Here is a 26933-nt window from a genome sequence, read left to right as displayed (position 1 = left end):
TTCTGACAGGGGACTGAAGCAGTTACTGTATATCGCTGTCTTCAAAGCTCCCAGGTCAGACTCCATTCACAAAAACAGTAATTTCACCTTCAGAACACAGGAGTTGCTGGTCTACTGCTGCATCGATCGGTTAGTTTATTTGTGTTATTGTGCGACTTCCGTGCCGTCACTCCTGTCTGCTTCTTCAAACTGGGAGCATACCGACCACCATCTAAGTCACTGTATGTCATGTCAATACACTGTCTATAAGGATGTATATTTACTGTACATGTAGCAGCGTCATCATGCAAAAACCTACATCAGCTCACGTGGGAAAAGGTTTTTAGAAGGGCTTGGGAAAATAGCATTTTGACACTAAAACATACGTAATTAGACCAAATATTGAATGTCCGGATTTAAATAATAATAAAATAATGGATATATATAATGAATATATTTGGGAATTACTGTTATTTGCTGTCTTGCTGAGAGTTAAATGAGAAGTCCCCTGTCTGTATGCTAAATATGAATCTGGATCCAGTAGACAGTTGTCTTAGCTTAGCATAAAGACTGGAAGCAGGGGGAAACAGCTAGCCTGGCTCTGTCTAAAAGTGAAAAAGCTCATTGCAAACACATTACATTACAGTATATCTTGTTTGTTAAATGTCTGAAAGAGCAAATACAAATATTCACCACAATGTCAGACTATTCCTTTAAAAGTAAAAGTATCCAACTTGCTCAATAATTAAACACAAACCTCTATATAGCCTACCACAGGCTATTAGGCATTTCACTTTCTAGACTCCCTGATGTGTTCTGAAAAATCTCCTGCATGTTATTACCCTGCAGACAAATGTACACTTTACATCTGACTGCAGCAGACCAGCTTTCCATGTTCACACACACCCAAACACCCACATGCAGTCATGATGAATGATACAGGACTAGGTCATTCTAGTGGTTCGCTGCACCACTGAACTCAGAGACGGTCAGCAACCTGTCTTACATTGTTTTCAAGATAATACAACACAAATCTAAGTTTTCAGAATAAAAAAAAATATGAGAATAAATCCAAATGTTAGCACTACTCACTTGTGTTAAGAAGACAACACCCTCTTCAACAGCCATGTTCACTTTCTCTCCCTCTTTATTTCTCTCCTCTGTATGAAGAGGAGTGAAAACTGAGCTCAGAGCAGCCAACCAGTCATCTATTCAATCAGTCGGTCAGTTAGCTCTGTCCTTATCTTAACCTCATCTTAACATCCATCCCCAATCAGAGGTAATAGAGCAAGGTGCCATTGGCTCAGGTGAAAAAAAAAAAAAAAAAAAATCAAAGCACACTAACAAATGCTATCACTGGAGGCAGTGGATACCACAGTTCCTTCCGCTGTCTGGTCGATGCCCTGCACATGAGAAGGTGGGATGGTGGGAGGGAAAAAGTGAGTAGGGGGGTGTGAAGAAGAAGAGGATGCCGGGTGGAGAGGAAAAGGAGAGGACGAGGGGTTCTATCTAACTCTTCAGTGTTGAGTAAACAAAGCACAGAGTCTTTCACGCTGCAGAAAGGACGCACAACAAATCCCCTCTGCTGCCTCTTTCTCTCCCCGTCTTGTAAAAAAAAAAAAAAAAGATGTCAACAAGGGTAAATCCCTGCTGCCTCGCAGAAGCCACCCTCTGCCCCAGAAAGCACCTTCGAGCGGGGAGGGTGCAGGAGGAGCACACTGACTGACTTACCATAATAGCCGAGGCTTCTCCCTCCTCCCTCTCTGCCTCCTTCCTTTTCTTCCTCACCTTCATTTACTCTGAAGGGGGGTGGTGGTGGTGGTGGTGGTGGGTGTCAGCGTGATCTTGATATCCAAGGTTGGGGAAGCGAGCAGGGGAGAGAGGGGCCAGACTGAAAATAGCAGCTGAAACAAATACTTTAGCTAAAGTGACTTGCCTGTGATATGTCAACAATCCTCACCCCCCCCCCACTTCATCTCTCTTGTTATCCCACCCACTCTCCCTGTTTCCCTCCCACTCATTCTCTCTGGTTCACACTCCCTTCCTCCCTACCAGCGTCCTCTTTATTGTCATCCTGCTTATCAGCTTTCCCCCCCCCCTAACAAAGACCAGCATGCGTGTGTGTTGTGATTGCATGTCGCCGTGCTCTACCTGGTTGCATTGGGGTGATCTCAATGCGTGGGAGCTAGCAGTAGTGATTCTATGTGTGTCATACAAGGGGGAGGTTTACGAATCCAATAACAGCAAAGAACAACAACAATAGCACCAGACGCTATTTTGGGGCGAGCAGACCGGTGGGAGCCCCCCCCCCCCACCTCCCAACAGACACTTTAACAGAGGATTAGGGGCTTTTCCTTTAGGTATTAGGGACACCCTCTGTCCTCCCAACTCTCACCCCTCAGCAGGCACGCCCCACTGCAGGATGAGAAGCTCACCCCCACTGATTTCTCCTCACAAATCCTGCTCATAGCTGAGCCCCAACACAGGGAGATAGCAGCCAGGGATATTCGCTGCTCTCGAGCTTGGATCTGATCACTATCTGTGATCTAAAACAGCTGAGGTTAAGCGTAACATGCCGCATAACTACCGTGTCCATGTTATATGTTTGATCTTGGGTTATTATACCTGTGGGCGGTAAGTGATCTGATTATCTTATCTAGGAAAACCACCCACAGCTATGTAGTGTTCTTAATACAACCCCTATTACTAGACTGAAGGTTGATTAGACCAGTAGGGGTCAGGACCCCCCTAAAGAGGTCACAAGATAAATCTGAGAGGTCATGAGATGATTAATTGGGTAGCAAAGAATAAAAAAAAACATATTTATCTACACAAAGTTATTTATTTTAGACCTTTCTATAACTGATACTCATAGTTTTACCCTATAAGTGTGATACCGACACTCAAGGCACCCTTTAGCGACTGTATGAAACGCACCGGACTTTCCATTAACTACAATGTAAACCTATCCGTGGCAATAGTAAACGCTCAGAGGAAGTGCTGCGGTGACGTAGTTTAAAGAGTGAAAGACGCACACAGGGCCGGCAGGTGTGGTGTTGGATGGGGGTCAGCAACACAGGGCTTTCATCCAGGAGGCCGCAGTTTGTGTCCCGTGCGTTAAGTTTCACTTTCCCGTTACAATCAGCTGTTCGTTCGTGTCCCGTGTTCACAACATTCGGTTTCAATTGCCTAAACCTAAAGTCATGCCAAGGGGCGTGACAAAGCGGCAGTATGTGATGAGTTGGGATGATAATGTGTCGCATTAAACCATCTGAGAAGGGTAAATCCCTCATCATAGATTAAAGGAATACTTCAACAAAATACAAAATACATTTAGCCCCTTTCTTGCAGAGAGTTGGATGAGAAGATTGATACCATACGGGACTGACATCTGTACAAAAAACGAACTATAAAAACAAGGTTGCCAGTCAACCAGTGGAATCTTCCGGCAATGATTGCACCGGGTCAAGAAATAATCCACCACATAGCCCGTAAAATCTGGTTTTACACTTCAGGTTTTGTAAGGATCATGTAACTCTCTGCAAAGAGCGAATAAACTTAGATATTTTCTGCAGCATAGGAGAAGAATTAGGCAATAAACTATGGTTAAGGTACGATTATGGATGGTTAGGCATCTAAAACACTTCATCATCATGATCATGTTTTTTAATAAAGAACACTGATTGCTGGTGTATGACAGGATGCAACCTTTGGTTGAACTGTTCAATAAAAACATAATTTTTTGGGATACTCAAACTTGTTGTCAGTGGAAAAGCTGCTCTCAGCAGCGGTAAATGAATATGAAGGTGCAAATAAATTACATGGTCATTAACTTCCAGCACATGGAAAATCCCTGTGACACACCTCTATGTGGTCCCTCTTTCTTTCCACCTACGGTATTTTGATAATAAATGATCATCAGTATCACACCCATTTAGTGTTTATTTATAGCGGGAATGCTCTGGCAACGCTGCCTGTAACATCATACACACAAACGTACAGGACAGACAGTCACATGCAGCCATCCCTCCCTCAGCCACTGCTTTCACATTCTGTCACTATTCCAGAGGAATGGCACCACTGCATCATGGGTATTTTCCAGTGCTATCGACTTTCAGACGAGAGATAAAGAGCGTCAGCGAGGGTCAGAGACGTTCAAAAAGGAGGGAGAGACAGAGAGCGGTGTGTACGTGAGAGCTGACAGAGGGAGTGACAGATGCTCTGGACCAGAAGAGGCGAGGTGAACATGTGATTGGTGGATCACAGGACCCTTCACGCTCACACTGCAGCGAGCACACCTCCCTGGAAACGCCAGGGTTACCATGGCTACTGGGGGAGGTTACAACAGAAGAGGAAGGGAGTCAAGCCTACTTATGGAAAATGATCTCTTTTGACACAGTTGTGCTCGCACACACGTGCACCTCTACCATTCTCATGTCAACAATCACACACACACACAGTATGGCTCAAACATTATCTGAGAGATTGTTTTCTTGTGGTGGCATTTGTGTATTTCACATTGTATTTATGTATTTGCACAATTCAGTATTTGAGCTATTATTAGCAAGAAGTAAACAATATGAGAGGTGGTCAATATGGATGAAATCTTCTAGCATATTTTTGTGTATATGTATGTATCAGTGGGCAACCTCCGGGTCTGAGAAGTGAAGCCAATGCAGAATTACCATAAACGTGCATTATTTCTAATGGCCAGCAGGGGGCGACTCCTCTGGTTGGAAAAAGAAGTCTGATTGTATAGAAGTCTATGAGAAAATGACTCTACTTCTCACTTGATTTATTACCTCAGTAAACATTGTAATATACTGTATATATACTGTATATATAAATAAGGGATGTTAATAATTAACCGTTTATCCGTTAACCAACATTAAGAATTTTAACCGATCAGTTAAACGCTTCAGCTGCTAACGTAGCACAAACACACACACGGTTTGTCGAACACTCGATATCGTTACACCGGAAAGACACACAGCTGACCACCTCTTAAACTAAACCGAACTAAACTAAAAACATGCGACGCACTAATCTCATCAGTTAGCGGTTAATAATCGGTTAACGAGGGTCGGTTATCAGTTAAATTATTTTTTCAAACTCAGCATCCCTAATATAAATTATATAAAAATGTTATACTGTATATATAATGTTATATACTTTATATATTCAATTGAGAAACCATTTAGGGCTAAAATGGCCAGATGGGAAGTAGCAATAGGCGATACTGACAGTAATCATTATTGGTGATTATTCATGAACGAATACATAACATAGCAATAATGATGATTTATGATCTTTATATTAAAATAACTAAATCCAAGACCATATTAGATCTCTATTGATTTATTGTCCACCAAGAGCTTCTCAGTACGAATTATTCCTCACCAACTTCACTAAATATCTAATGGGCACAAATGATACCACAGAGTACCAATCAAAAGCACTGTAATATGTCTTGGAAGTAAAGTGCTTTGCCCCAGAACTGTATTATGCTTATAGCATCCAACCACAAAAATATGCTTATATATTCAAAGGGAATAGAAACGGCTCTGGGCAAATCCAATTGTCTCCCGGCTGGCTTTCCTTTTCCTGGTTTCACAAACACACTCGGCGAGCTCAGTTGTCTCGGAGGAGCTGTGAAATATCAAACCATCCTCATTCTGGGGAGTATCCTCAATATTTGTCGAGAACATATACAACATGCAGCGGATATTTACTGCTCCTGCTGCACGGAGCTCGCTCAAGGGCACAGCTCCCCTCTGTCACCTGGGACACAAAGCCGTCGGGGGGAGGGAGGGGAGGAGGAGGAGAGGAAGTGAGGGAGGGAGCTGAGAAGGAGGCAGAGAGGAAGGGTGGAAAGGAGAGAAAGAGGAGGAGAGGAGGGGAGGGATCTGGAAAAGGAAAATAGGTGAACCATTCAACTAGAGCAGGGAGTGAATCATCATGCACCACTAACACATGTTCAGATTCATTATCAAGTTATTAGCTACTTTATTAGAAAAGCCGTACAGTGTGAGTAAAATATCTATTTAGGACATTTTAAATCCTATTTTTGCTTGATCAAGGAGGCATGCTGATGTGACAAACAAAACCCACAAAAATGTAATTATTCACAACCTTATCACCATATTATGTGGTCCTACAGTTCTACTACTGCTGCACACATGAAGCCTCCTGTCTCTTTACTGTCTAGGACCAGGGACAATAACGCTGACACCGACGTGGGGAGAACTTGAATGTCGCATTGGATTTCATCCAACTGACTCGTCAGCTGTTCAGCTGAAATCTACACACTAGTGCACCGTGCTCGATCAATAGCTGTCCCGCCAAAAAGTCACCCTATAAGACAATCTCCAGAAGGGAAAAGGTGAAACAATGAGATACATAGAGAGGAGGGGGAGAGGTAAAAAGGAAAGTGAAGGGGTCAGAAAGTGAGGAGAGACAATAAAAGAGAGGCAGAATAGAGTGAGAGTATAAAGCAATAATAAGGTTATTCATATGAGAGACATAAGAGAGTGTGAGACAGAAACAGGACAAGAAAGGAAGACACGTAGATGGCGACAGAGGCAACAGAAGGACAGGGCTCATGGCCAAACAGTGACAATAAAGAAAGCTAAACAACATACCAGAGTTTAGTTAATTCAAACAAAGTCAGAGACATCAGACTCCTCCTCCTCCTCCTCCTCCTCCTCCTCTTCCTCCTCCTTCTCTGCTCTTCCTCCTCCTCCTCTCTGCTCTTCCTCCTCCTCCTCCTCCTCCTCCTCCTCCTCTTCCTCCTCTAGCCTCAGTTTGACCTGCAGTAAACTCTGTTCAACAGTCAAACACTGGACTCTGGTGGACGGTCTCCTGCATGACAATTGCATGAAACATCACAAGTCTCTCTGTGACATTTGCTTCAAGTGTCCACAGCTGGTGTTGGATAACAAATTCAAAACATGTAGTTGGACCACTTGATTATTTGACTATCTTACAATTTTACAGTAATTGAGTCCACTATTAACGGGTAATGGTTAGATGTGAGTGAAGTGTAGAAAATAAGGTTAACTTGGCCTTCATTTTTGTTTTCAAATCTTATTTAATGCTGGTTTGATGCCCATTTCTTTATCCTTCTTTTATTTGCAGTTTTGTAAGTTGTGATATTTGTCTAAATGTTTTTGCCTTTGCTTTTATTGCCCTGTGTATGAAAGAGAGTTAGCTGCTCCAATTGGAAGATCCTGTATAAATGAAAATGTAATGACAATAAATACAATTATTCTTTTGGGTAAAATATTTATATTCAAAGCTCAATCAAGAACTAATCTGAATCTAAGTTTCCTAAAAATACACTGCAAAGCCAATTTCTTTTGGAAAAAACAATTGATCAAAATGTAAAAGAACAACACAACATGAAATGGAAAAATATTTGCTCCAGTGAACAATGGGACTATACGAAATATTACTCTCATATGCATACGGTACTGTCAACCTAATTATTTGAATTATTGAGGAGATCCTATTCATTTATTTTGTCTTTGGATATTTATTTATTTATTATCTTCTGTTTGTCTAAATGTCTTACTTTTTCTTCCTTTGAGGTTATATTGTCATGTCATCATATTGTTGTGTTTGTTATCTGCATTTTGCCTGTATTAAATAAATTAAAAACAAAAGGTTTAATGACTGAATGAAAAAGATAAATTGCCCATTATATCATACAAGAGAAGACAAAAAGTAACATATTGTGGTCATGCAATGAAAAAAATGTTGGCCACTTGAGGGCAACGGAAACAAGCTGTGAACACAACACTGACCTGTTATCACTGATGTATTAAAGTTGTTATGGCAAAATTTGTCTATTTTGTCTTTCTCTATTTACATATCCAGCAGATACAGAAAAACGTCATTCATTTTGAGTCGTATTTCTGTCCACCTGATGAATGTAAGTCCAATATTCACTCTCCTTTTAGCTCTGTTTTGTTCTCCACCAACTCCTGAGGGAAATATCTGTCTCTTTAGCTGCTAAATGCTCCACTATGTTCACCAACTAGTCGCTAACTGTGTCTGTCTGCTGTTTGGTGCTGAGCAGGTATTGCACTGTGGGTTTTTAGAGATTTTTCTCTGGGCCATAAAAAACAAAACAATGAGCTGAAAGACACTAAAAAGCTCATTAGATCTGAGGGTAACTGCAGAGTCGGATGGATAATACTCGTAGTTCATCACTACAAGCGAACATTGCACATAGTCATTCAATCCATTTCTATTATAAAAGTATTGATTATAGCTGCTTTATAACTTAAAGGTCCCATATTATGATCATTTTCAGGTTCACACTTGTATTTTGTGTTTCTACTAGAACATATTTACATGCTGTAATGTTTAAAAAAACCCAACTTTCTTTTCCTCATACTGTCTGTCTGAAAATATACAGAATTTTCAACAACAAAAAAAAATTAACGGAATTGTGTTGCTAGGCAACAGCTTGGTCCACATTTACTTCTTGTCAGCTGATGTCATTCACATAAACCGCAACCGGAAATAAACTGGGACACACTTCGAACATTTACATTGAGAACTGTGAAATGGTCCATATATTGTATATTTGTGACATCACAAATGTACAGAAATCCTGGCGGCTTATTTCAAAGGCAGAGTTTCTGAATACGGGCTGTTTGTATTTCTCCATGGAGTGTTTTGATATTTTCACAGTATTTATATAGCACTTAAATTCTACTTTATAATAAAAGAAACCTGAAAATCTCACTTTTTACAATATAGGCCCTTTAATAAATGAATGACCATGAGTTCCCAAACACTAAGTCTACGACTGTGTTCATTTAAACACAATTTAAATGAAACAGACTTCCAGGTTAAAACGAGCCTTTGTATAATTTCAACAACCAGAGTTCATATTACTGCTGAGAAGTGAAGCCATCTCAAGGTAATGACTCAAGAGAGGTCCATAAACCATCTTAAAACACCTTTTGTGTCAGAAAAGGCAGTTCTCTACAGAGACATTTTCTTTTGAGTGACTTTCCACTCTTTGTGATACAGTAATGGGACATAAAAATGCAAATGGCCAGCCGGTAGATGGACTGAAATGACTATTCCCAATAATAAGAGTCAATCTTGTGTGAACAGCGGGTAGTATACGCGAGCGGCGGGAGCTGAAATTGAGATGAGTTGCGCTGTAAGTGTGTGTGTGTGGCTATATGGCAGAGAGAGAGAGGCACATGTGACACACATTTATGAATTTCAATGAGTGTGTGGGAAAATGTGACAAAGAAAGAGGTCAGTCTGTTGAAAAGGTATCAGAAAAAAAGACAAAGGCTTACAGTACAAACGGTGCTATCACCAGGTTTCCTGAGCACAAACCTCACTTACTAATGGAGTCTCGTACTTCCCCCTCTTACACTTTGATGGAGGCATGTTGGCTCAAATTAGTCTATCAAAATGAAGTCTCATTGACTCAACATTACAGTCAAATGCTACATGGATTGATGCTGTAATGCAGATACACAAACTCACTTTGCACACGGAGGCATGCAAAAGGAACATGGATCAATTATTTTTCTTCTCTCTTCTGTTTCTCGGGGTGTCGTATTAACCAGAGCAGCCTGAACTGATATGACATGATTAATCTAATCACAAGATTGACTTTTTCCTCTGAGTCAGTTTGTAAGGAGACTGTGCCAGTTAGAGCTATAGGGTATCTGTTACGAGGACGTTACTGTAGCTTTGCCACGGATCCAGAGAAAGAAGAACACGGAGATCCAGCTTGCTCAACTCAATAAGAGAAATGGCTCTCTACGTCTCTTTCAAAACAGTGTGCAAAGGTGCATGGTTAAACCACTTCATCAACTGTCTGCAGACACCCACTGCTTCCCTCAACTTGTTCAAATTAATTTCTGGTGGAAAAGACGTGGTAGCAATGGAGAGACAGATGTGAAAAAGCTTTGAGAATCCTTTCCTTTCTATCCTCACTCCTTTAGGTCCTCTTTTCCTTCCATTTTCCTCCACCTCTCTCTCCTCCATCAACTTTTAACCAAATTCCCCATCTCTTCTCCCTCCCATCCATCCTTCCACTGCCTCTATCCATCTATACTCCTTTCATTTCTTGTTGGTCAGTGTGTCTCATTTCTCCCATTTCGTTCCCTTTGTCTTTCCCATGCACAGCCATCAACGTTCAATATCTCTAAATTAGGTGTATTCCGGTTGACACGTTCTCACTCCCGACTCGCCAAATACCGACGCTCTAGGTAACCCTCTAGTGTCAGTTCTGGACATGTCAGGGACGGCGTGTCAGTTTCCGGTCGTTACATGTATACAGTCTCTTTTCAAAATGAACTTCCAACATAGGTTTACTTGGTTAGGGTTAGGAAAATATTGTGGTTTGGGTTAAAATAAGGGTGCTTTCACACCTAACCTGTTTGGTTTGGTTAAAACAAACTCAGGTCTGTTTACCCGGTTAGTACGGTTAGTTTGGGCTGGTGTGAAAGCTGGCAAAACCCTGGTGCGGTACCAAACAACCGAACCGACACTGCCTGAAAAGATGGTCTCAGTCCACTTCCAAGCAGACTCTGGTACGGTTCATTTGTGGCGTGAAAGCAAACAAACCAACCACAGGATTTTATGATAGCAGATATGTGATTTAAGCATGATTTCAAAAGCTAAACTACTAATAAATCCATCTGCTGATCGTTAAATCTGGTCAGGAAGCGATCTGTATTTAAGGCCATGTACATCAGCACGTCAGCACATGTATTTTCCCTAACTAATAACTGCTATGCTTGTATCCGACTCACTTTGTCAGTTAATTTACTCCATTAAAAAGTGTGTGACAGCGATCCAACAGTACGCTGATCATGCACCTGTCTGTGCGCTCCCAGACGTTCAGACTATGCGTTCGTCCCCAGTCATCTGGGAGCATTAAAGTGCTGCATAAACTTCACCGAAATTTGATTTTCCCACATGGGTCCTGATGATGCAGGATGACAATCGCCAAAACTGTCCAATCAGTGAGTTACCTGTCAGTCTGTATAACTTCCTGTTTACTCCTCTGGTTCATTTGTAAAAAAGTCAGTGTGAACAGGAACTGGACCAGAACTGCAACAATGCATCATTTTTTTCCCCTTGGTCTGGACTAAATGAACCCAACTACAGGTGTGAAAGCACCCTTAATATGTTCGTTGTGTAAAATAAGTATGCATTCTACATGCCAACGTTGACTTGGTTTCACACGGGGCACAAACAGCGGCCTCCTGGGTGAAAGTCTTGTGTTTGCTTGACCCGTCCAACCTCCACTCACACCCGCCTTACGCCGACTTTCTTGCTCTCGTTACTATGTGAGTTGCTCTGATTGTCTAATAACGACGCAGATGGTTTACACTGGAGTTAGTTGAAAACCCTGACGCTAAAGGGTGCCTCGGTGCATCGGTATCAGACGCCGAGGGGCACTGACCAAGCGTCGGTATTTGACGAGTTGGGAGTGAAAATGGATTGGTATTCCCCCTTCTCAGCCCCCTCTGAGCCTATATATGTACACAACAGACTTTATTTGGGTCTGCATGTGTGTAACAGACAGGGTAAGACTGTGCTAATATGCTTCTAAACCACCTGACATCAACAAGTTACTTTAGCTTATTCTAGCCTTCGACATGTCCTATCCGTTCCACTGGGTTAGCACCACAGCTGGGCTACAGAAAGTGAAAGTATTTTGGACAGAGTGAGAGACTGAATATCCATCTGGCTCCTAATTTCAACAGGGCATGGTTAAATTGAAAGTCAAGATGACTTTGAGACTATAATAAAATTTGAAGGTGTCTCTCGCGATGTCTTGCCAGCCTCTCTGTCTGTACATTTCTCTTTCTAATGCCCTGTTTGTTGGCAGTTTCTGTCAGATACAATGCACTGTATCTACAGTAGGTGTGTGAGTGGTGATGATTATCTCTCTGCTGAGACCCCTAGAGCAGACAGAGAGGCTCTTCTCCAGACTTTATGGAGAGGAAAAAGCCTAAAAGCTTCTTGACCACATTATCACTTCTCACAAAAACGACCACAGCAGAGAAATACATTTAGCTCAATGCTCTCACACCCAGCAAAACACCTACTGTATCTGTGTGACCATGTATTCATTTAATGGAGAGACTTTTGCAAAACTTTGACACGGAGACAAAAATATATTGTAGTCTTGTTTGCACTCAACTTCTTTAGTTTTCTAAAACTTAAAAATGGAAACAAGGGAAACTATAAAATACTGACAGTGTTCAATGTCGTACACACTTGCTCGTGATGCCTTTACCCCCAACAAACCAGACAAAGTAGATGCAGAAATTCCCCTGATAAATTATTGAAGTAAACTAATGTAGTTTGGAAGATAAACACATGCCTCCCTGCCTCTCAAAAACGATGTTGTAATCTCCCAACCACAAATTTCCCACAGCAAAGAGCCACAGACCAAAACCAGGCATTCATTGTCAAATAAAGTCTGTCAGTGAAACAAAACAAAATCTGCTGTAAATGTCATTTTCTGTAGCTTTCACCATAACATTTTGATAGCCCATAAAGCCATCTATAAAACAGAAAGAAGCCTGTTATTTTGGCCTGTCGTGCAGAGAGTGCTGTAACTGTTTTCGTCTGATCTTTGGCAGCCAGAGAGCACCAGACGAGAGCAGATCACGAGCCATCTGTCCCCCCTGAACCCCCCTCAGTCTCCACACAGCACGCTCACACGCACGCAAGGCAGGCAGACACAAACGTGCGCACGAGGACCTAAACTAAACATACACATGCGCACGGAGGGCTCGGTAAACATGTTAAAATTAGGGGACGATATTCTACGAGGCCAAGCGGACCAAATGCTCCATCCAGACATGGAGAGAAGAGGAAGATGAAAGAGGAGGAAGAAGTATGAGAGTGAAAAGGGGATTTACATTCACCATTACAAGTGCTGATCTTTCATTTATACTAAATCTGTGTACCCCACCTCCACAAACAGAGAGGTTATTACACATTACAGCCTCCCGTACTGGAGTAATGGTTTTTCAAGATCCTGGCGTTTCTGCTTGGCAAACAGAAGGCTATTAGATGCTGAAACAGCCAGCTGCCCCTCAGGCAACACAAAGTAATAGGCTGTTGAATGGGGAGGCCCAGATCCATAATGGCAGCACTCCCCAAACAAGACAGGCAATTGTGGGTGTTGAGAGTAAAGATATTCACCTGCGTTTTGTTGCTACGAAATGGGCAATAGCCCAAAAGACAAAACCACTACAACTGCAAGATTTCTTTAGTGGCAATTTTGAAATATATTTCAGATCTGAAAACCTTATTGAGTTTTCTTTAGTCAGCTGTTGAAAAGCAGCAAAAACTATAACCATATTAGGCCCCCTTATTGCAATAATGACGCCATGACCAAACCACAACTCAATCCATGAGGTCAGGAGAGTTCAAGGGGTCAACCGGGTCAAGCGTGGCCTGAAGAAGGATTTCAATATATTTAATGGGACAGAGCAGCGGAATGGCCGTTCAGTCTGTCTGCTGAGAGTAACTCATTTAGATTAATAACACCAGCAGATGTCAGTGCAACAACCCTAGTCCCTACACTACATTGAAATCTAGGGCTGTGTATTGGCAAGAATCTGGCAATATGTATCATGATACAGGGGCAACCATTCAATATATTGCGATATATTGCGATACTGTAAGCAAGGCGATATACTGCTATTTTTAAAAATCTAATTTAAGGAAAACTGTTACAGTATTAAGACACACCACCAGATGTATACGATCTGAGTAAAAAAAGTCACTATGTTAAATGGCTACTATGGGGACTAACATCATTACACATTAATACAATTGAGCTCATTGGATCCACAAGAGTCTCAGCTTTACGGTGATATAGTCATATGATGACTCTATCAATCTAGCTTTAAAATTGAGTCCGCTACAACCTCCGAAAAAGAGAATAGCGGCCGGGTCCACCACGTTTTGGAGAATCGATACAGTATTGCAAAACATAATATTGCAATACTCGTGTATCGATATTTCTTACACCCCTATTGAAAAACAGGGGCGACTGGGCCTTTGCTATCAGGGCACCGTCGCTCTGGCATGAGTTGCCGGACAAGATCCGGCAAGCCATATTTAAAAACATCCTTTTTAAAATGTGCTTTTACTTAATTCCTTGCTGTGTATGTCTAATATAATGCTTTTATTTTATTGGATTCTGTTTCTATTTTGCTGTTGTGAAGCACTTCACAGGTGCTATACGAATTAAATTTATTATTATTATTTTACTGAAAGTCATATAGTCAACAGGCTTTGTAACACAGGCTTCGATACTGTATGAGGAGTGTCTCTCTACCAATCGTGCTGTGTTTAGCACAGGACATGGGACACTCAAATCGATAGAAGGAGGGGTACAGGATGATCCACATTGTCTCTCTCCCTCTGGGTTAATTTTGGGCTTCTGTTTTCTTTCTGCAGGACGCTGCAATATGAACTGCTATACAGTAATATAGTAACCTAGACTTTTACTGTACACTGCTGGGCTCAGAATGCGAGGCAGCTTACTTACATCACACAACACAAGGATGGGTATTTAGCAAAACAGCTTGAGCATCATGTAAGTCAACATTTGGTGGTTCCTTGAGCAGACACTGCACAGATACGTGGGCGTACACACAGCAGTTTATGTAGTGGATACAAGCTGTCAAACATGGCTACAAGGTGCAGCTGAGGGTTGTTTTAATCAGTTATTACCCAGCCTGATGCTGTACAGTTCACAAAGCAGAGTACACACAAAACTTAAAGTAATGCAGTACTTCCTTCAGAATATGATACACAATTTACTGACACTTGGTAGGGACAGAGCAGTTGGACGACCAACAAAAAATCTCCACTGAAGCTATGTGTATCCTTATGATTACCACGCATACCTATTCAAAAAAGTAAAAGTGTTTCTTGGCTGAGCGCAAGCAACCAGTGGAGGCTCAGTATCAAACTATTTCCTTTAATGCATCGCGTTCACAATAAGTCCAATATCTGGGTGAGAACTTGATGATATACTTTGGTTTTGCATGTCACCATTTAACTGTCAGAGTAGGTAAAAGGCAACCACCAGTAAATGACTGGTGGCAGGTGGGCCTATTGTCCTGCACAGCAGACAATTTTATATTGTGGGTGGCAGCACTTTTACTTTAGACTAGTGTTAGTCCTGTGGCACTCAAATCTGTGACGGAGCCCCCCCCCCTCTGTATGAGGGCATGTTGGCTGACCCTCTCTGACCCCCCGTGTCCATCCATCCATCACACACACAGCCAGAGCTGACTGCTCATCAAGGCTGCAGCCACGTGTGTGCTCACACAACACGTACACATACAGTAAGCAGTCTTGAACACGTATTTTGTGCAGTGTACAAAACAGCCTAGGTGCACGCACATACACACACACACACACACACACACACACAAACTCATTTTGCCTACTATGGTACATATACATGCTCCAGCAGGTAGCATCAAGGTCGCAGCTGAGCAGGGAGACTAATGACCTATAATAAGACACAACCTTGACTGATGGGTACAGTCAGTTAGCTTGTGTATAGCGGCCAACGGAGCAGCACACACATACACACACACACACACACACGCACACACACACACACTCTGTCCCCCACACACACATAAACAGACGCACACAGTGCTCTGCTCTCTGCAGCTCAGCTCTGTGTCTGCTCTCTTCACTGAGGTGGACTCTGATCTGCCAAAGTTAATTTCACCTCATCTTTTTCAGCAGTCTTATCTCTGTCTTTGCACTTAATGTTTCTGTTTTGTCGAAACAGCTGTTATCAGAAAATGGAAAGTTTTACTAAAACTGACAGAAAGTCTGTCAATTTTCTGTTCATCCAAGTTATTGAAATGACTTAAGTAGTTGACATGTTTGTGACACATTTCCTACATGTTACTTTGCGGTGACATCGGTATTGACATGCATGTACGTTCCCTAAGGGACTGTTCCACACCTTTTCATTTTGAAAGAGCAACAGTCAATGAGGAAACTCCAACACTCGGCCGACCAATCAGACTTTTGCATTTGTAGGGCTGGCCTTCTGTGTTCCAGCCGAAAATACTTGGCAGGTGATTGGATGAACCATCTGTTAATCAAACTAACGAAAGCAAAACTAACTGAAGGCGAAAACCTCGCTGTACACAGCATGCAATTACAACATCTGGACTAACCTCTCAAGGAGTTGCCTCTCTGTGTCATCTCACGCTATGGTCACACATAAGCTACGCCCGTAGCTACAGTAGCTCCTCACAGGACGCTGATTGGTCTGTTAAACACATTACTTGAAGCCTGACAAGATGGATTTTCACACTTAATCCCAAGATTCTTGCGTGATCTCGTGACATCGCGAGAATCCAGCTGCCGTGCAAGGTCAGATACAGTACGTGCTCCCATAAGGACTCTTTAAGGCTATGACGGTGTCGACGACAACAACTCAATCGATCAAGTGACGTTTATAGTCTCCACCCCCACACTCAGCTTCACCTTGAAGTGTCTCCTATATGTAACATTAACATTTGTGTTATCTACACACAAACACATACAGAAAGCTACAGAGATTCATGCGCTGACACATGCACGTAGGAAACACACACACGTACTATACAAAGAAACACACACATCTCTTACCGTTGCCCATTCAATCAGCCATTTGTAGCAGCTCATTACAGTTGTAAAATGGCCTGTGCCTGACTGGTAACATTATTGGTGTCGTGGTGGCATTGAATTAAAACTGTTGAATTCTGCCAACACATCATAATGTGATACGAGAGACTCTTTGCAGCCTTTTTATTCAGTTGACTGTCACCAAACGGACTAACTAACAAGATCTGAAAGGCTCTAAATCAATACATCTCATCCTAAATATCAACATATTTTAAAGGTTAAGACTAAAATGACACAGAAGTCAGACTGACCCTGTGAGAGGAATAACAAACACAGCTTTTTTTTCTGTTGTTGTCTACTCTGTGTCATTTCTGCTTAGTTCCAACACTTCCTCTAATTGGTCACTTCAGCAACTTGTGTGTGTGTGTCCAATGGTTTTTCCTAACGGCTGGAGCGGCCATTTGGCTGTCAAAGGGGAAGGTCCCAGAAAAGTTAAATGTGCACTGTGGGTGTCAAGATGGCTGACACTCACACAGACAGCTGACAGCATCCCAGTCAGCAACACAAACACACACACACACACACACACACACACACAGACACACACACATATACACGTCCACACACGGTGACAGCAACCTAGTCAGCAGCAACACTAACAACAACCTGACTCGTATTGCTGCGTCTCGGTGCATCAGATCAAGCCTCCGTGCTGACAGATAGAAGAAGAGTGCGATTAGACAGAACTTCATACAGACAGAGAGGACGATGTAGTGTCCACGTTTTAATAATGTAGTGTGTCATTTCTTACAGTAACCTGTGGGATTGAGTCCTATGATACAGCGCTTAAACTAATGATAACTCTCATTATCGATGAATCTATCATTTATATTTTTCTATCACTATTTCCCAGAGGAGGGATCAAGTCATTGTTTTGCAAGTCACAAAGAAGTCTCAAGTCTTTGCACTCAAGTTCCAAGTCAAGACGGACAAGTCCCAAGTCCTAAACCTTGAGTTTTGAGTCCTAAACAAGTCATAAGTGCTCTTCACCAAATGTGATGCCATTTTAACAACAGAGTAACTGGCGCCAACTGGCGCTCAGTAACGTGACGTTAGTTCTTCATGGGTTTTCTCCTGGATGCTGTCGGATTGGTTCAAACAAAGTGGATCTGGGGAATTAAGTTTAAGATAATCGAATGCAACTCCCGATAATATTCACCAAAAATAAAGAATCCAAAGTTTCCACGAGTGAATTCTCTTCCCAAACAAATCAATAAAGGATCTCTCAAGAATGAAATAAACCCAACATCTCTGACGCTATCAGAGTCACCTATGGTACGTTGACCGTCTTTGTGCACAGTTTTTAAAAAACATACTTTTTAATCTTTGGGCTTATGGGAAGGTATCAAGTATTTCAAAGGCCAAAGTCCAAGGAAATCACGAGTCATTGATGTTAAAGTCCAAGTCAAGTTGCAAGTCTTTTTTTATTTTGACAAGTCGAGTCTAAAGTCATACAATTTTAGGGTAAATACAGGCAGATATGTTCCGATACCATTCTGTCCTTCCTTTTTCAATACTGGTATCAGTATCGGAACAACTCTACCTAGAAGTACTGAATAGTATTTTGATCCAGTTGCTCTCTTCTCCCCTAATTTAAAATCTGTAGAACAGCTACCTCACAGTTTGGAACTCACTGAGATAAAATACGACAATTTAAAGCACCAGGGATAACTATGGCACTAAAAGCTACAACGTAACTAAACGAATGTTACTATTGCAGTAAGCAGTGAATTGTATCATGACATTGAAAGAAAACATTGCATTTAATATGGATCAGTAACATCTGGCCGACACCTGATCTGCGTAATAAGGTCAGTATCCTGTATCCAAAACACAAATATATACAATTTACAAAAATATGAAACAGAGAAAAGCAGCAAATCCTCAAATTTGAGAGGCTCGGACGAGCAAATGTTTGATATTTCTGCTTAATAAATGACTTTTTGATTAACTTTCTGCCAAATGACTAATCAATAGTAATACTTCAGCACGACAACAATACCAGCAGCATGACGATTTGAAAGAGTTGAAAGTATTCTTTACAACAAGTGCCAATAAAGTTATGTTTAAACCTCAAAACTTAGACTATAGGAGTCTAATCCATTTCTGTTTTAAAATAGTGACAAAGTGACAACAAACAGAGTATCAGCGATATTGCAGCTCCTGGTATTATTACTCACTTCCCTCCAGGTAGGAAACGGCTGGATGGGATCATACTACTACTATTGATTTATGATGAACACACAGATGAGACATGATGAGTTCAGCTCAAACAAAAATATCCAGATTGTCAACATGGCGATGCACATAATCAAGGGAGCGGGCTAGAAGTTGCTGTAGGGCTTTTTCTATTTTCAATATGATGGGTGTTTGTGAAAGCAGCTGTAACCAAACAGAGGGGAAAGAACCACCAGAAGAAGATACTTTAGATAATATGCTAGTGATGGTATAGAAGAATTATGAATCACATGGGGGATTGAGAGTAATAGCCATGACTCAGTTATGTGTGGGAGAGCGAGGTTGTGTGTTGGTAATGAAATGACTGCGTGAGGTGGAAGCTGATACAGCGAAGATTAAGTTTCACTGTCATCATCAATACAATAACAGTCATCATCCCGGCTTTATGTTTAACATTAGCAGCATTTCAGAGGTGACAGATCCCGCTTTATTCCAGTAATTATCGATACATTTACACATTATTTTCTCGATTAATCGATCAATTGTTATGTCTATAAAATGACAGTAAATAGTGAAAAATGTCACATTTTCTCAAAGCCCAAGTTTACTTGTTTAGATTGCTTGTTTTGTCTGACCAATAGTGTGCTCAAGGGATGATGTATTTTTGTTGGCCAACCAGGAAGTTAACATCGCCCTGGGTTCCCTCGACAAAAAGCCAATGGGATTTTTACATTGGGTTTTGGATCAATACGAAAAATAAGCTCTGTGGCAAAAATACGTTTATGAAACTTACACGTTTTGTTCAGCGAGATAATCTTCACAAATGAACACCACTTGTATGATTTTTGAAGTGTGAATGCAATCGCAAGAAGTAAAAAGCTAACTTTAAGCTATAAACGAACATGAGCGGCCACAACGAGGCCACAACAGCGGACGAGTCGGCGTGATGACATTTAGTAGTCTCATTTAGCCACTTGTTAGCAAACCCAAAGCTATTCAGTTCATAATGATATTGAGCTGAAACTGGTTTCAGTTGGCTTGAAAAACTACTTAAACAAATCAATTAGCAAAGTAGTTGCTGATTAATTTTCTGCAGATGGACTAATTTATTAATCGACTAATCCTTCTTACTGTAGCTTTCTTATTCCTGCTTTTCTCTTTTTACCCATCACATCTTGTCTAGAGCTTAACCTTACTTTTTAACATTTACTTTACTAGTTGTTTTTGGTTTCCCTCTCCTCTCCTCTCCTCTCCTCCCCTCTCCTCCCATCTCATCTCCTCTCCTCCTCTCCTCTCCTCTCCTCTCCTCTCCTCTCCTCTCCTTTCCTCCAATCTCCTCCCCTCTCCTCTCCTCTCCTTTCCTCCAATCTCCTCTCCTCTCCTCCTCTCCTCTCCTCTCCTCTCCTCTCCTCTCCTCCCATCTCCTCTCCTCTTCTCCCATCTCCTCTCCTCTCCTCTCCTCTCCTCTCCTCTCCTCTCCTCTCCTCTCCTCCCATCTCCACTCCTCTCCTCTCCTCCCATCTCCTCTCCTCTCCTCTCTTCTCCTCTCCTCTCCTCTCCTCTACTCTCCTCTCCTCTCCTCTCCTCTCCTCCCATCTCCTCTCCTCTCCTCTCATCCCATCTCCTCCACTCTCCTCCCCTCTGCTCTTCTCTTCTCTCCTCTCCTCTTCTTTCCTCCCATCTCCTCTCTTCCCCTCTTCTCTTCTCCTCTCCTCCTCTCCTCTCCTCTCCTCTCCTCTCCTCTCCTCCCATCTCCTCTCCTCTCCTCTCCTCTCCTCTCCTCTCCTCTCCTCTCCTCTCCTCCCATCTCCACTCCTCTCCTCTCCTCCCATCTCCTCTCCTCTCCTCTCTTCTCCTCTCCTCTCCTCTCCTCTACTCTCCTCTCCTCTCCTCTCCTCTCCTCTCATCCCATCTCCTCCACTCTCCTCCCCTCTGCTCTTCTCTTCTCTCCTCTCCTCTCCTCTCCTCCGGTGTTTTTGCCCTTGCTGTACAGTATTAGTGATGGATTCCTGGCAGGAGCAGTGGGCTCGGAGGGCACCTAGAGCCAGAGCACCGCATCAATCCTGAATACTTGTTCTGCTCTGGGGGTAAAGTCATATCACAACATGTACAGACAATGTCCCTCGCAGCACCAAATCCTTTACTATAATAAAATGACATTCAGGCCGTCATACGAATCTGTGAACCCAGTTTACAGTTTTTCTCGATTGTTTACACACATTTTCTGAAAGCATGCCTCATACTCTCAGAACTCTACACACAAATCAAAAAACACACACACAATGGGCAAAACCCCTCAATTCTCCTGCAAAATGAAACTTTACATTCAAAACAATGTTATTTCTTCTCAAAATGGTATTTTGTTTTCAAATGACACACACAAACCATCATATGAATAGACATTTATAAGAACCAGTTGAACACTGATGTGCTCAATGTAAAACACTATGATGAATGGAAAACACTTCTTCTCCATTCATCATAATGACTTAGGCCTTTTTTTTGTTCAGTGTTACACTTACTACAGACAGTACATACATAAGTGTGTTGTAAAATATTTTAGAATATTGTTTTTATACTCAGAACACACAAATACACGGTAACAAATATATTTTATTTTCCCCACAAAAACAATGTACACAGTGTACATCCCAACCAACACAAAGTTGCACATACAGTGGTCTACATACAAAACAACAGAAGAATTTACTGTATATAGTTACAGTAAAAAAAAACGGGAAAAAAAACTATGCTGCATCCTCTCTTCTGTTTCGGTCTGGCCACAGCACCTCATCCACATCACAAGCAATGTTTGCCCTTTTATGCTAAAGCTCTGATTGCTAATTGTAACACTGTGTGACAGGTGTTTGCCCATGTGATGAGTCAGTGTGCATAGTAGGGCAATTGACTTTAGAATTTTGAATGACAGTGTGTTCCTTGTGAAAACGAGATTTTCTTCATGAAAATTGTGCCAAATGCAGAGAATTGTGTGTAGTGTTTTGAAAAAAGTGTGTTTTAGAACTGCAATTTGAGTGTAAAGCAGGAATTGTGCTTGTAGTTTAGCAGAATTGGTTCAGGGGGTTGGTGCATGAGTTACATGTTGTGGTCATTGTGTGTCAAGTACCAGTATTTGTGTGTAAACAATTGAGAAAAACTGTAATTACATACCATTGAATACCAAAAAAAAGAAAATAAGCCGAGAATAGTCTAGTATGCTAATTCTGGGATGCCTACAGTAATGTACCTAATGTTCAAGCCCACCTTAAATGTAAACCCACACTGATTAGTGCCCTTAAAACTTACATTTTTTGTACTACACCATAATCTTATTAATTATACTTTGAATCAACAGACTGGGGTCAAACCCAAGTCCTGTGTTTGACAGAAATAGCATAAGAAAAAACTTTTTTTTATGCTTTTTTCATACTGAATGACTTATTTCAAAGCATCTTATGAGCATATCTCTGGCAAACACAAGATTAAACTGGTGTTTCTGTGTGATCTTTGGGGAGAAACTCAAGGTTTACAGATCTGTCGATTAAATCATCTAATCAATCAGTCGTCAAAATCGTATGAGTGTTAGTCGACAAAAGGCCCAGACACACCAACCCGACATCAAAGAACTAGCGCCAATGAAGGCCGGCCTCGGAGTCGCCTCACTTCGCCTGTGTCTTGGCCAAAAAGTTGAACTTGAACACACTGCAAAGACTACAGCCGACAGCCAACTACCATGTAAGTTCTGCGCCTGCGTGAGATGAAATTACTCTCTGAATATTATATATTCATCATTCAAAAAGAGAAACCGGAAAACCCAGGACGGCGGATATACAAGCTATTGTTATGATACGCACATAAAACAAAGCGGCATCTGCCGACCATTTTCACACCACTCTCACTCACCACTTATCTTCATTCCAGATGGTCATGTCGTTGTGAAAATATCCGTGTATTGGAATGATCAGATGAGATGAAGATGAAAAATGAGAAGAGCCTTCTGCGTGTGCCCTCTCAACTTTACTCTTTGGCTTGCTTTCCTCACTTCCGTTTCTCTTCTCGTGCACTGATTCGTTTAAGCTGAACAGCCGATCAGAGTGAGTTCACTCACCGATGAACTCAGCCGCAGATTCAACATGCTGAATCGGTCAAAAAAACCATGGGCAGACTAGAGCCGATGATGCGGGACACACTGCAAAAACAAGGCCGACAGACGCTCGCTGACGGCCCCAAACTGTCCGACGGCCAACCGTTGGCTTGATGTGTCGGGGCCCTCAGACTTTCTTTGGTCGAGGACAGCCCCAGTCAAAAGTCACTGCTGTTTACTATATAATAATGGCCTTATGAAGCTTACAAATAATCATTGATGCTCACTAATGAGAATGAGGGTGATGACGGTATGATGACATGATGAATGATAAACAAATATGATGGTTTGGATCAGAGAGCAGAAAAGAGCTCCAGGCACGGATGTCTCCTCACTGGCTGCTCTCAGGAACGAGCAGGAAGAGGACGAGAGGGGAGGACAGAGTGAAAATAACTTAAAGATGAAAAAACCCAGCAGACTGTGTGTTTAAAATTAAGGACATTTGGGAGGGGGGAGGGAGCACAAATATAGGCGGGATATAAATCACCACTTTGCTCTGTTTCCAGCTTCATCCTTGAATTTCAGACATAGTACAATTTGATACTCCGATTGTGTCAAACCACGGCAGGAATCCTCTCTGACCTTTCTAAATCCAGCATACAGTAAGTCTGCGGTAAACCAGGTTGTGCTTCAAGGCCTCTCTCAGTGAGGAGAGTCTTCATGGGGATGATAAAATACACTTCCATCCCACAATATGCTGTGTGAGTGTTCACTGATAATAGAGTCCAAACATGTTTGGCGAAGCTGCTTGTGAATAATTCAGTATCAAACATTAAGTAGACAGAATGCTTCTATTCCTGCTGTCCACGCAACTGTGCAAAAACACAAGAAAAGCAGCCAAAGACCTCTGTTGTGTATGTGTGTGTGTTTGTGTGTAATGTTCTACTGTCTAAAGGTCTATTTTTCCAGTGATCTGACACATAACAAGCTGAGTAAAAGAATACCAATCCCACCTTGGAGCTACAATCAACCTTTCCCCATCAGCCGGCATTATACCGGATTCTGCACAGGCTTGCTTTAAAGACGTACAGTACACTACTAGCCAGCAGATGACAAAAGCCATCATTTCACTCTGTGTTTTACCTCCCACTATATTGCACACATTACACCCAAGGCCACACACACACACTGTGAAAATACAGAATTTCCATGCTGAGATTACACTGCAATAAAGACTGCAACCTTTTCACACTAAATTACCTCCTTTAAGGTGCAATGGAGTCTTTCCCTCAGGGCCAAAAGCAAAAATACAGTCTGTGTGTTTTGACAAAGTGGTGTTGAGAGCCAGTGTTGTAGCGGAGTCTATTCGCTGGACATTGCAGGAGGTTTTATTGTGCTTCAGAGGGTAATAATACACATTTCAAAGAACCATAACAGCTTTTGCCAGGTACACACTATACGAGAATCAAGCCCATTTTGGGCCCGATCCCCCCTCCTGACAATTTTCAGTAAAGTCCCAATTTTTGGATGGCTCTAAAGATTATCTTTCCAGATATTCCTGTGGTGTGAGGTATGTTAAGAGTGTTTTTTACATCCCCCGATCCTGGCCGCACCAATTTCAAATCGTAAATATTAAACCTGTTTTCAATATTTAGGATCGGATATCCTGTTGTGTGTGGGGAACCCCGAGGACAGCTGATGACGCGGTCACGTGGGATAGAACGATAGTCAAGTGTGAACCAAGCTGACTGAAGTGGAAGGACAACCTTCATGGCGGCCGCGGCTAATGCATGAGCTAATGCATGAGCTAATGCAAAACGCAAAGCATAAAGTAATAGTAAGATGATCCTCAGAAATGGAGGACCAACTTGTTGATCTGTGGCAACAACACAAGTGTTTATTTAATGTGTCTCAATGACTTCATCCATCCATCCTTCGGGAATTTTCAGTACAAAGTGCAAAAACTAACATCGCTAATTCTTCCCTCCCTTCCCTCAGAATCTGTTAAGATTTGAAAAGTCTTTTAGTGCGGGCCAGCCTTTAATCCTTTATAGCAAAAAAAAAGAAAAAAGGATAGAGGTATGGGTGGATGGATGAAGTCTACGCATGCTTAAGCTAAAACACCCAACACAATCAGGTTGGAGCATGTTCAGACAGAAGGGTGCATCCATGTTTGGGAGTTGTGTAGATGGGATAGAAGGGGCGGGGGTGGGGTGAATATTTTCTCTCTAATCATGAATCTAGGCGTTTTTCTGCTCCCAAGGGAGCCCTGCATATACCCTCCTCCCTCCCTGCTGCCACCTCCTCCTCCCCCCCAAACACTCCCTCTTTGGCTCTCCCTCTCCCCGTCCTTTCCTCTCCCTCCCCCCCCATCCGAGAGAGCTAACTGTGAAGAGGTGTGATTGCCATCGATCTGTCCCAACACAGCCCATTTCCTCCAGCTCCACAGAGCCTCTGAGCTCCAGCCTGCGTGGCGGGGGCCGCCACAAGGCCAGGACAGCGCGCTATACTGCCCTTGCCCGGGGACAGAGGCTTTTTTTCTCAGAGAAAAAATGGGAGGGTGACGAATCCAGAGTTGCTGACGTAGTAACTATAAAATCTGAGACGTGATACAAATACTGAATTATAATAAGTGAATCCTGATGAACAATATTCGGGTGTTTTCACTGTTGGCGTCTTGAACAAAAGTCGAGCCGGACAACAAAATCGATGACCGCGCGATTCTAGTTATCGTTGCACGTGATGGTGGAGTGGCAGGTGGTTAAGTGGAGGACAGGGAGACGGGCGTTGTGGTGGAGGTGGAGGTGGAGGTGGGGGCGAGCAAAAGAAAGTAATTATCAAGCTGTACCGGCGTGAGTCCCAAGGGTCAACAGAGTAGAGCGTATGTGTGTGTGTGTGAGAGAGAGAGAGAGAGAGAAAGCATGACAGCACCATTTCAATAGGATAAGCTTTATCTGTGAGTGTATGAGAAGCACCTGCCATATATGCATAAATGCACGCGCACACACACACACACATGGCTTTGACACACCATTTGGCGCGTTTAAGAGCCTGATGGAAGAGGTCTGGCATTGATGCACAGTAGGGGATTAATGAGTGTGGTGTTGTAGGAGTGGGGGCGTTGTCTCTCACACACACACACACAGGCACACACACACACACACACACACACTGCTGCTTCAGTGAACAGTGAGTTGTGAGACAGACTTGTGCATCAAATGGAAATGAAGAAAGAAAGAAGCTGTAGGTAGCATTAGGCTTTTAAAGTACAACAGTGGGTGAAAGGTTGTGTGTGAACATGTTTGAGTGCAGAGTAGACGTCTTCCTCTGCTGCCTTTCAAACAACAATTCTGGCATCGCCTGACGTCCAGTTTTCTATTCTTGTCTCTTTTCTCTTATTCCCTGTTTTTTCAGAAAGTCACCTTTTCCCCTCTCTCCTTTCTGTATCTCCTCCACACCTGCTCCCCTCTTGGCCTCTCTCTCTCTCTCTCTCTCTCTCTCTGTCCTTGCCTCATCAAGTCTCTGCTCTCTTATCTCCTCCTCTGTCTTTGGTCTCCCTCCTCTTCCTCCTCCTCCCCCTTACATACCATTCAGCCCTGTAATCACATCATTAAGCAGCATCACTGTATCTGTTACTGGTTGTGTGAATAATCTCACGGTAAATTGCACTTACTGAACTCCTTTTAACTGTCTCACCCTTGAGCGTCAGAGGTGAGTTGGTCCTATTTAAACGAGATGAATGATGGAGGATGTGTAGGAAAGTCCTACACTTTGGTATAACTTGGTGTTGCTTCGCTCGCACGACAGCAGCATGGGAGATGCTTCTTTACAACATCTGCTCCTTACTGTCCTCTCATTTGGCTGCCATATGTGTTGGCGTCAAACTTGAACTATAATCCTGCACCCTTATAGGACATCGGATGGCACCAGCTTATATTTCCAGCGAGCCAAACTGCAAGAACTTGCTGAGAGG

At 42.3% G+C, this 26933-nt stretch overlaps 1 protein-coding gene across 7 annotated transcripts in view; it reads right to left on the bottom strand.

Moving 5' to 3' along the window:
* The window catches only part of ank3a (ankyrin 3a), a 137523-nt gene that overhangs the window by 86330 nt on the left and 24260 nt on the right, over nt 1–26933 (bottom strand). Inside the window, exon 1 of one of the 7 annotated variants that reach the window (XM_037781967.1) lies at nt 1711–1888. The exons of 5 other annotated variants lie outside the window; for them this stretch is intronic. In XM_037781967.1, the coding sequence (XP_037637895.1) occupies nt 1711–1773 (63 nt within the window). In that variant the 5' untranslated portion in view covers nt 1774–1888. Of the gene's footprint in view, nt 1–1071; nt 1650–1710; nt 1889–26933 lie in introns of those variants that run through there. One more of the 7 variants, XM_037781969.1, reaches the window with a different exon arrangement.

This window comes from Sebastes umbrosus, chromosome 10 (assembly GCF_015220745.1).
Source record: "Sebastes umbrosus isolate fSebUmb1 chromosome 10, fSebUmb1.pri, whole genome shotgun sequence".
In the NCBI taxonomy this organism is placed as follows: Eukaryota; Metazoa; Chordata; class Actinopteri; order Perciformes; family Sebastidae; genus Sebastes; species Sebastes umbrosus.
The sequence above is the reverse complement of the archived record's forward strand: the minus strand, read 5'-3'. Positions and strand labels throughout refer to the sequence as shown.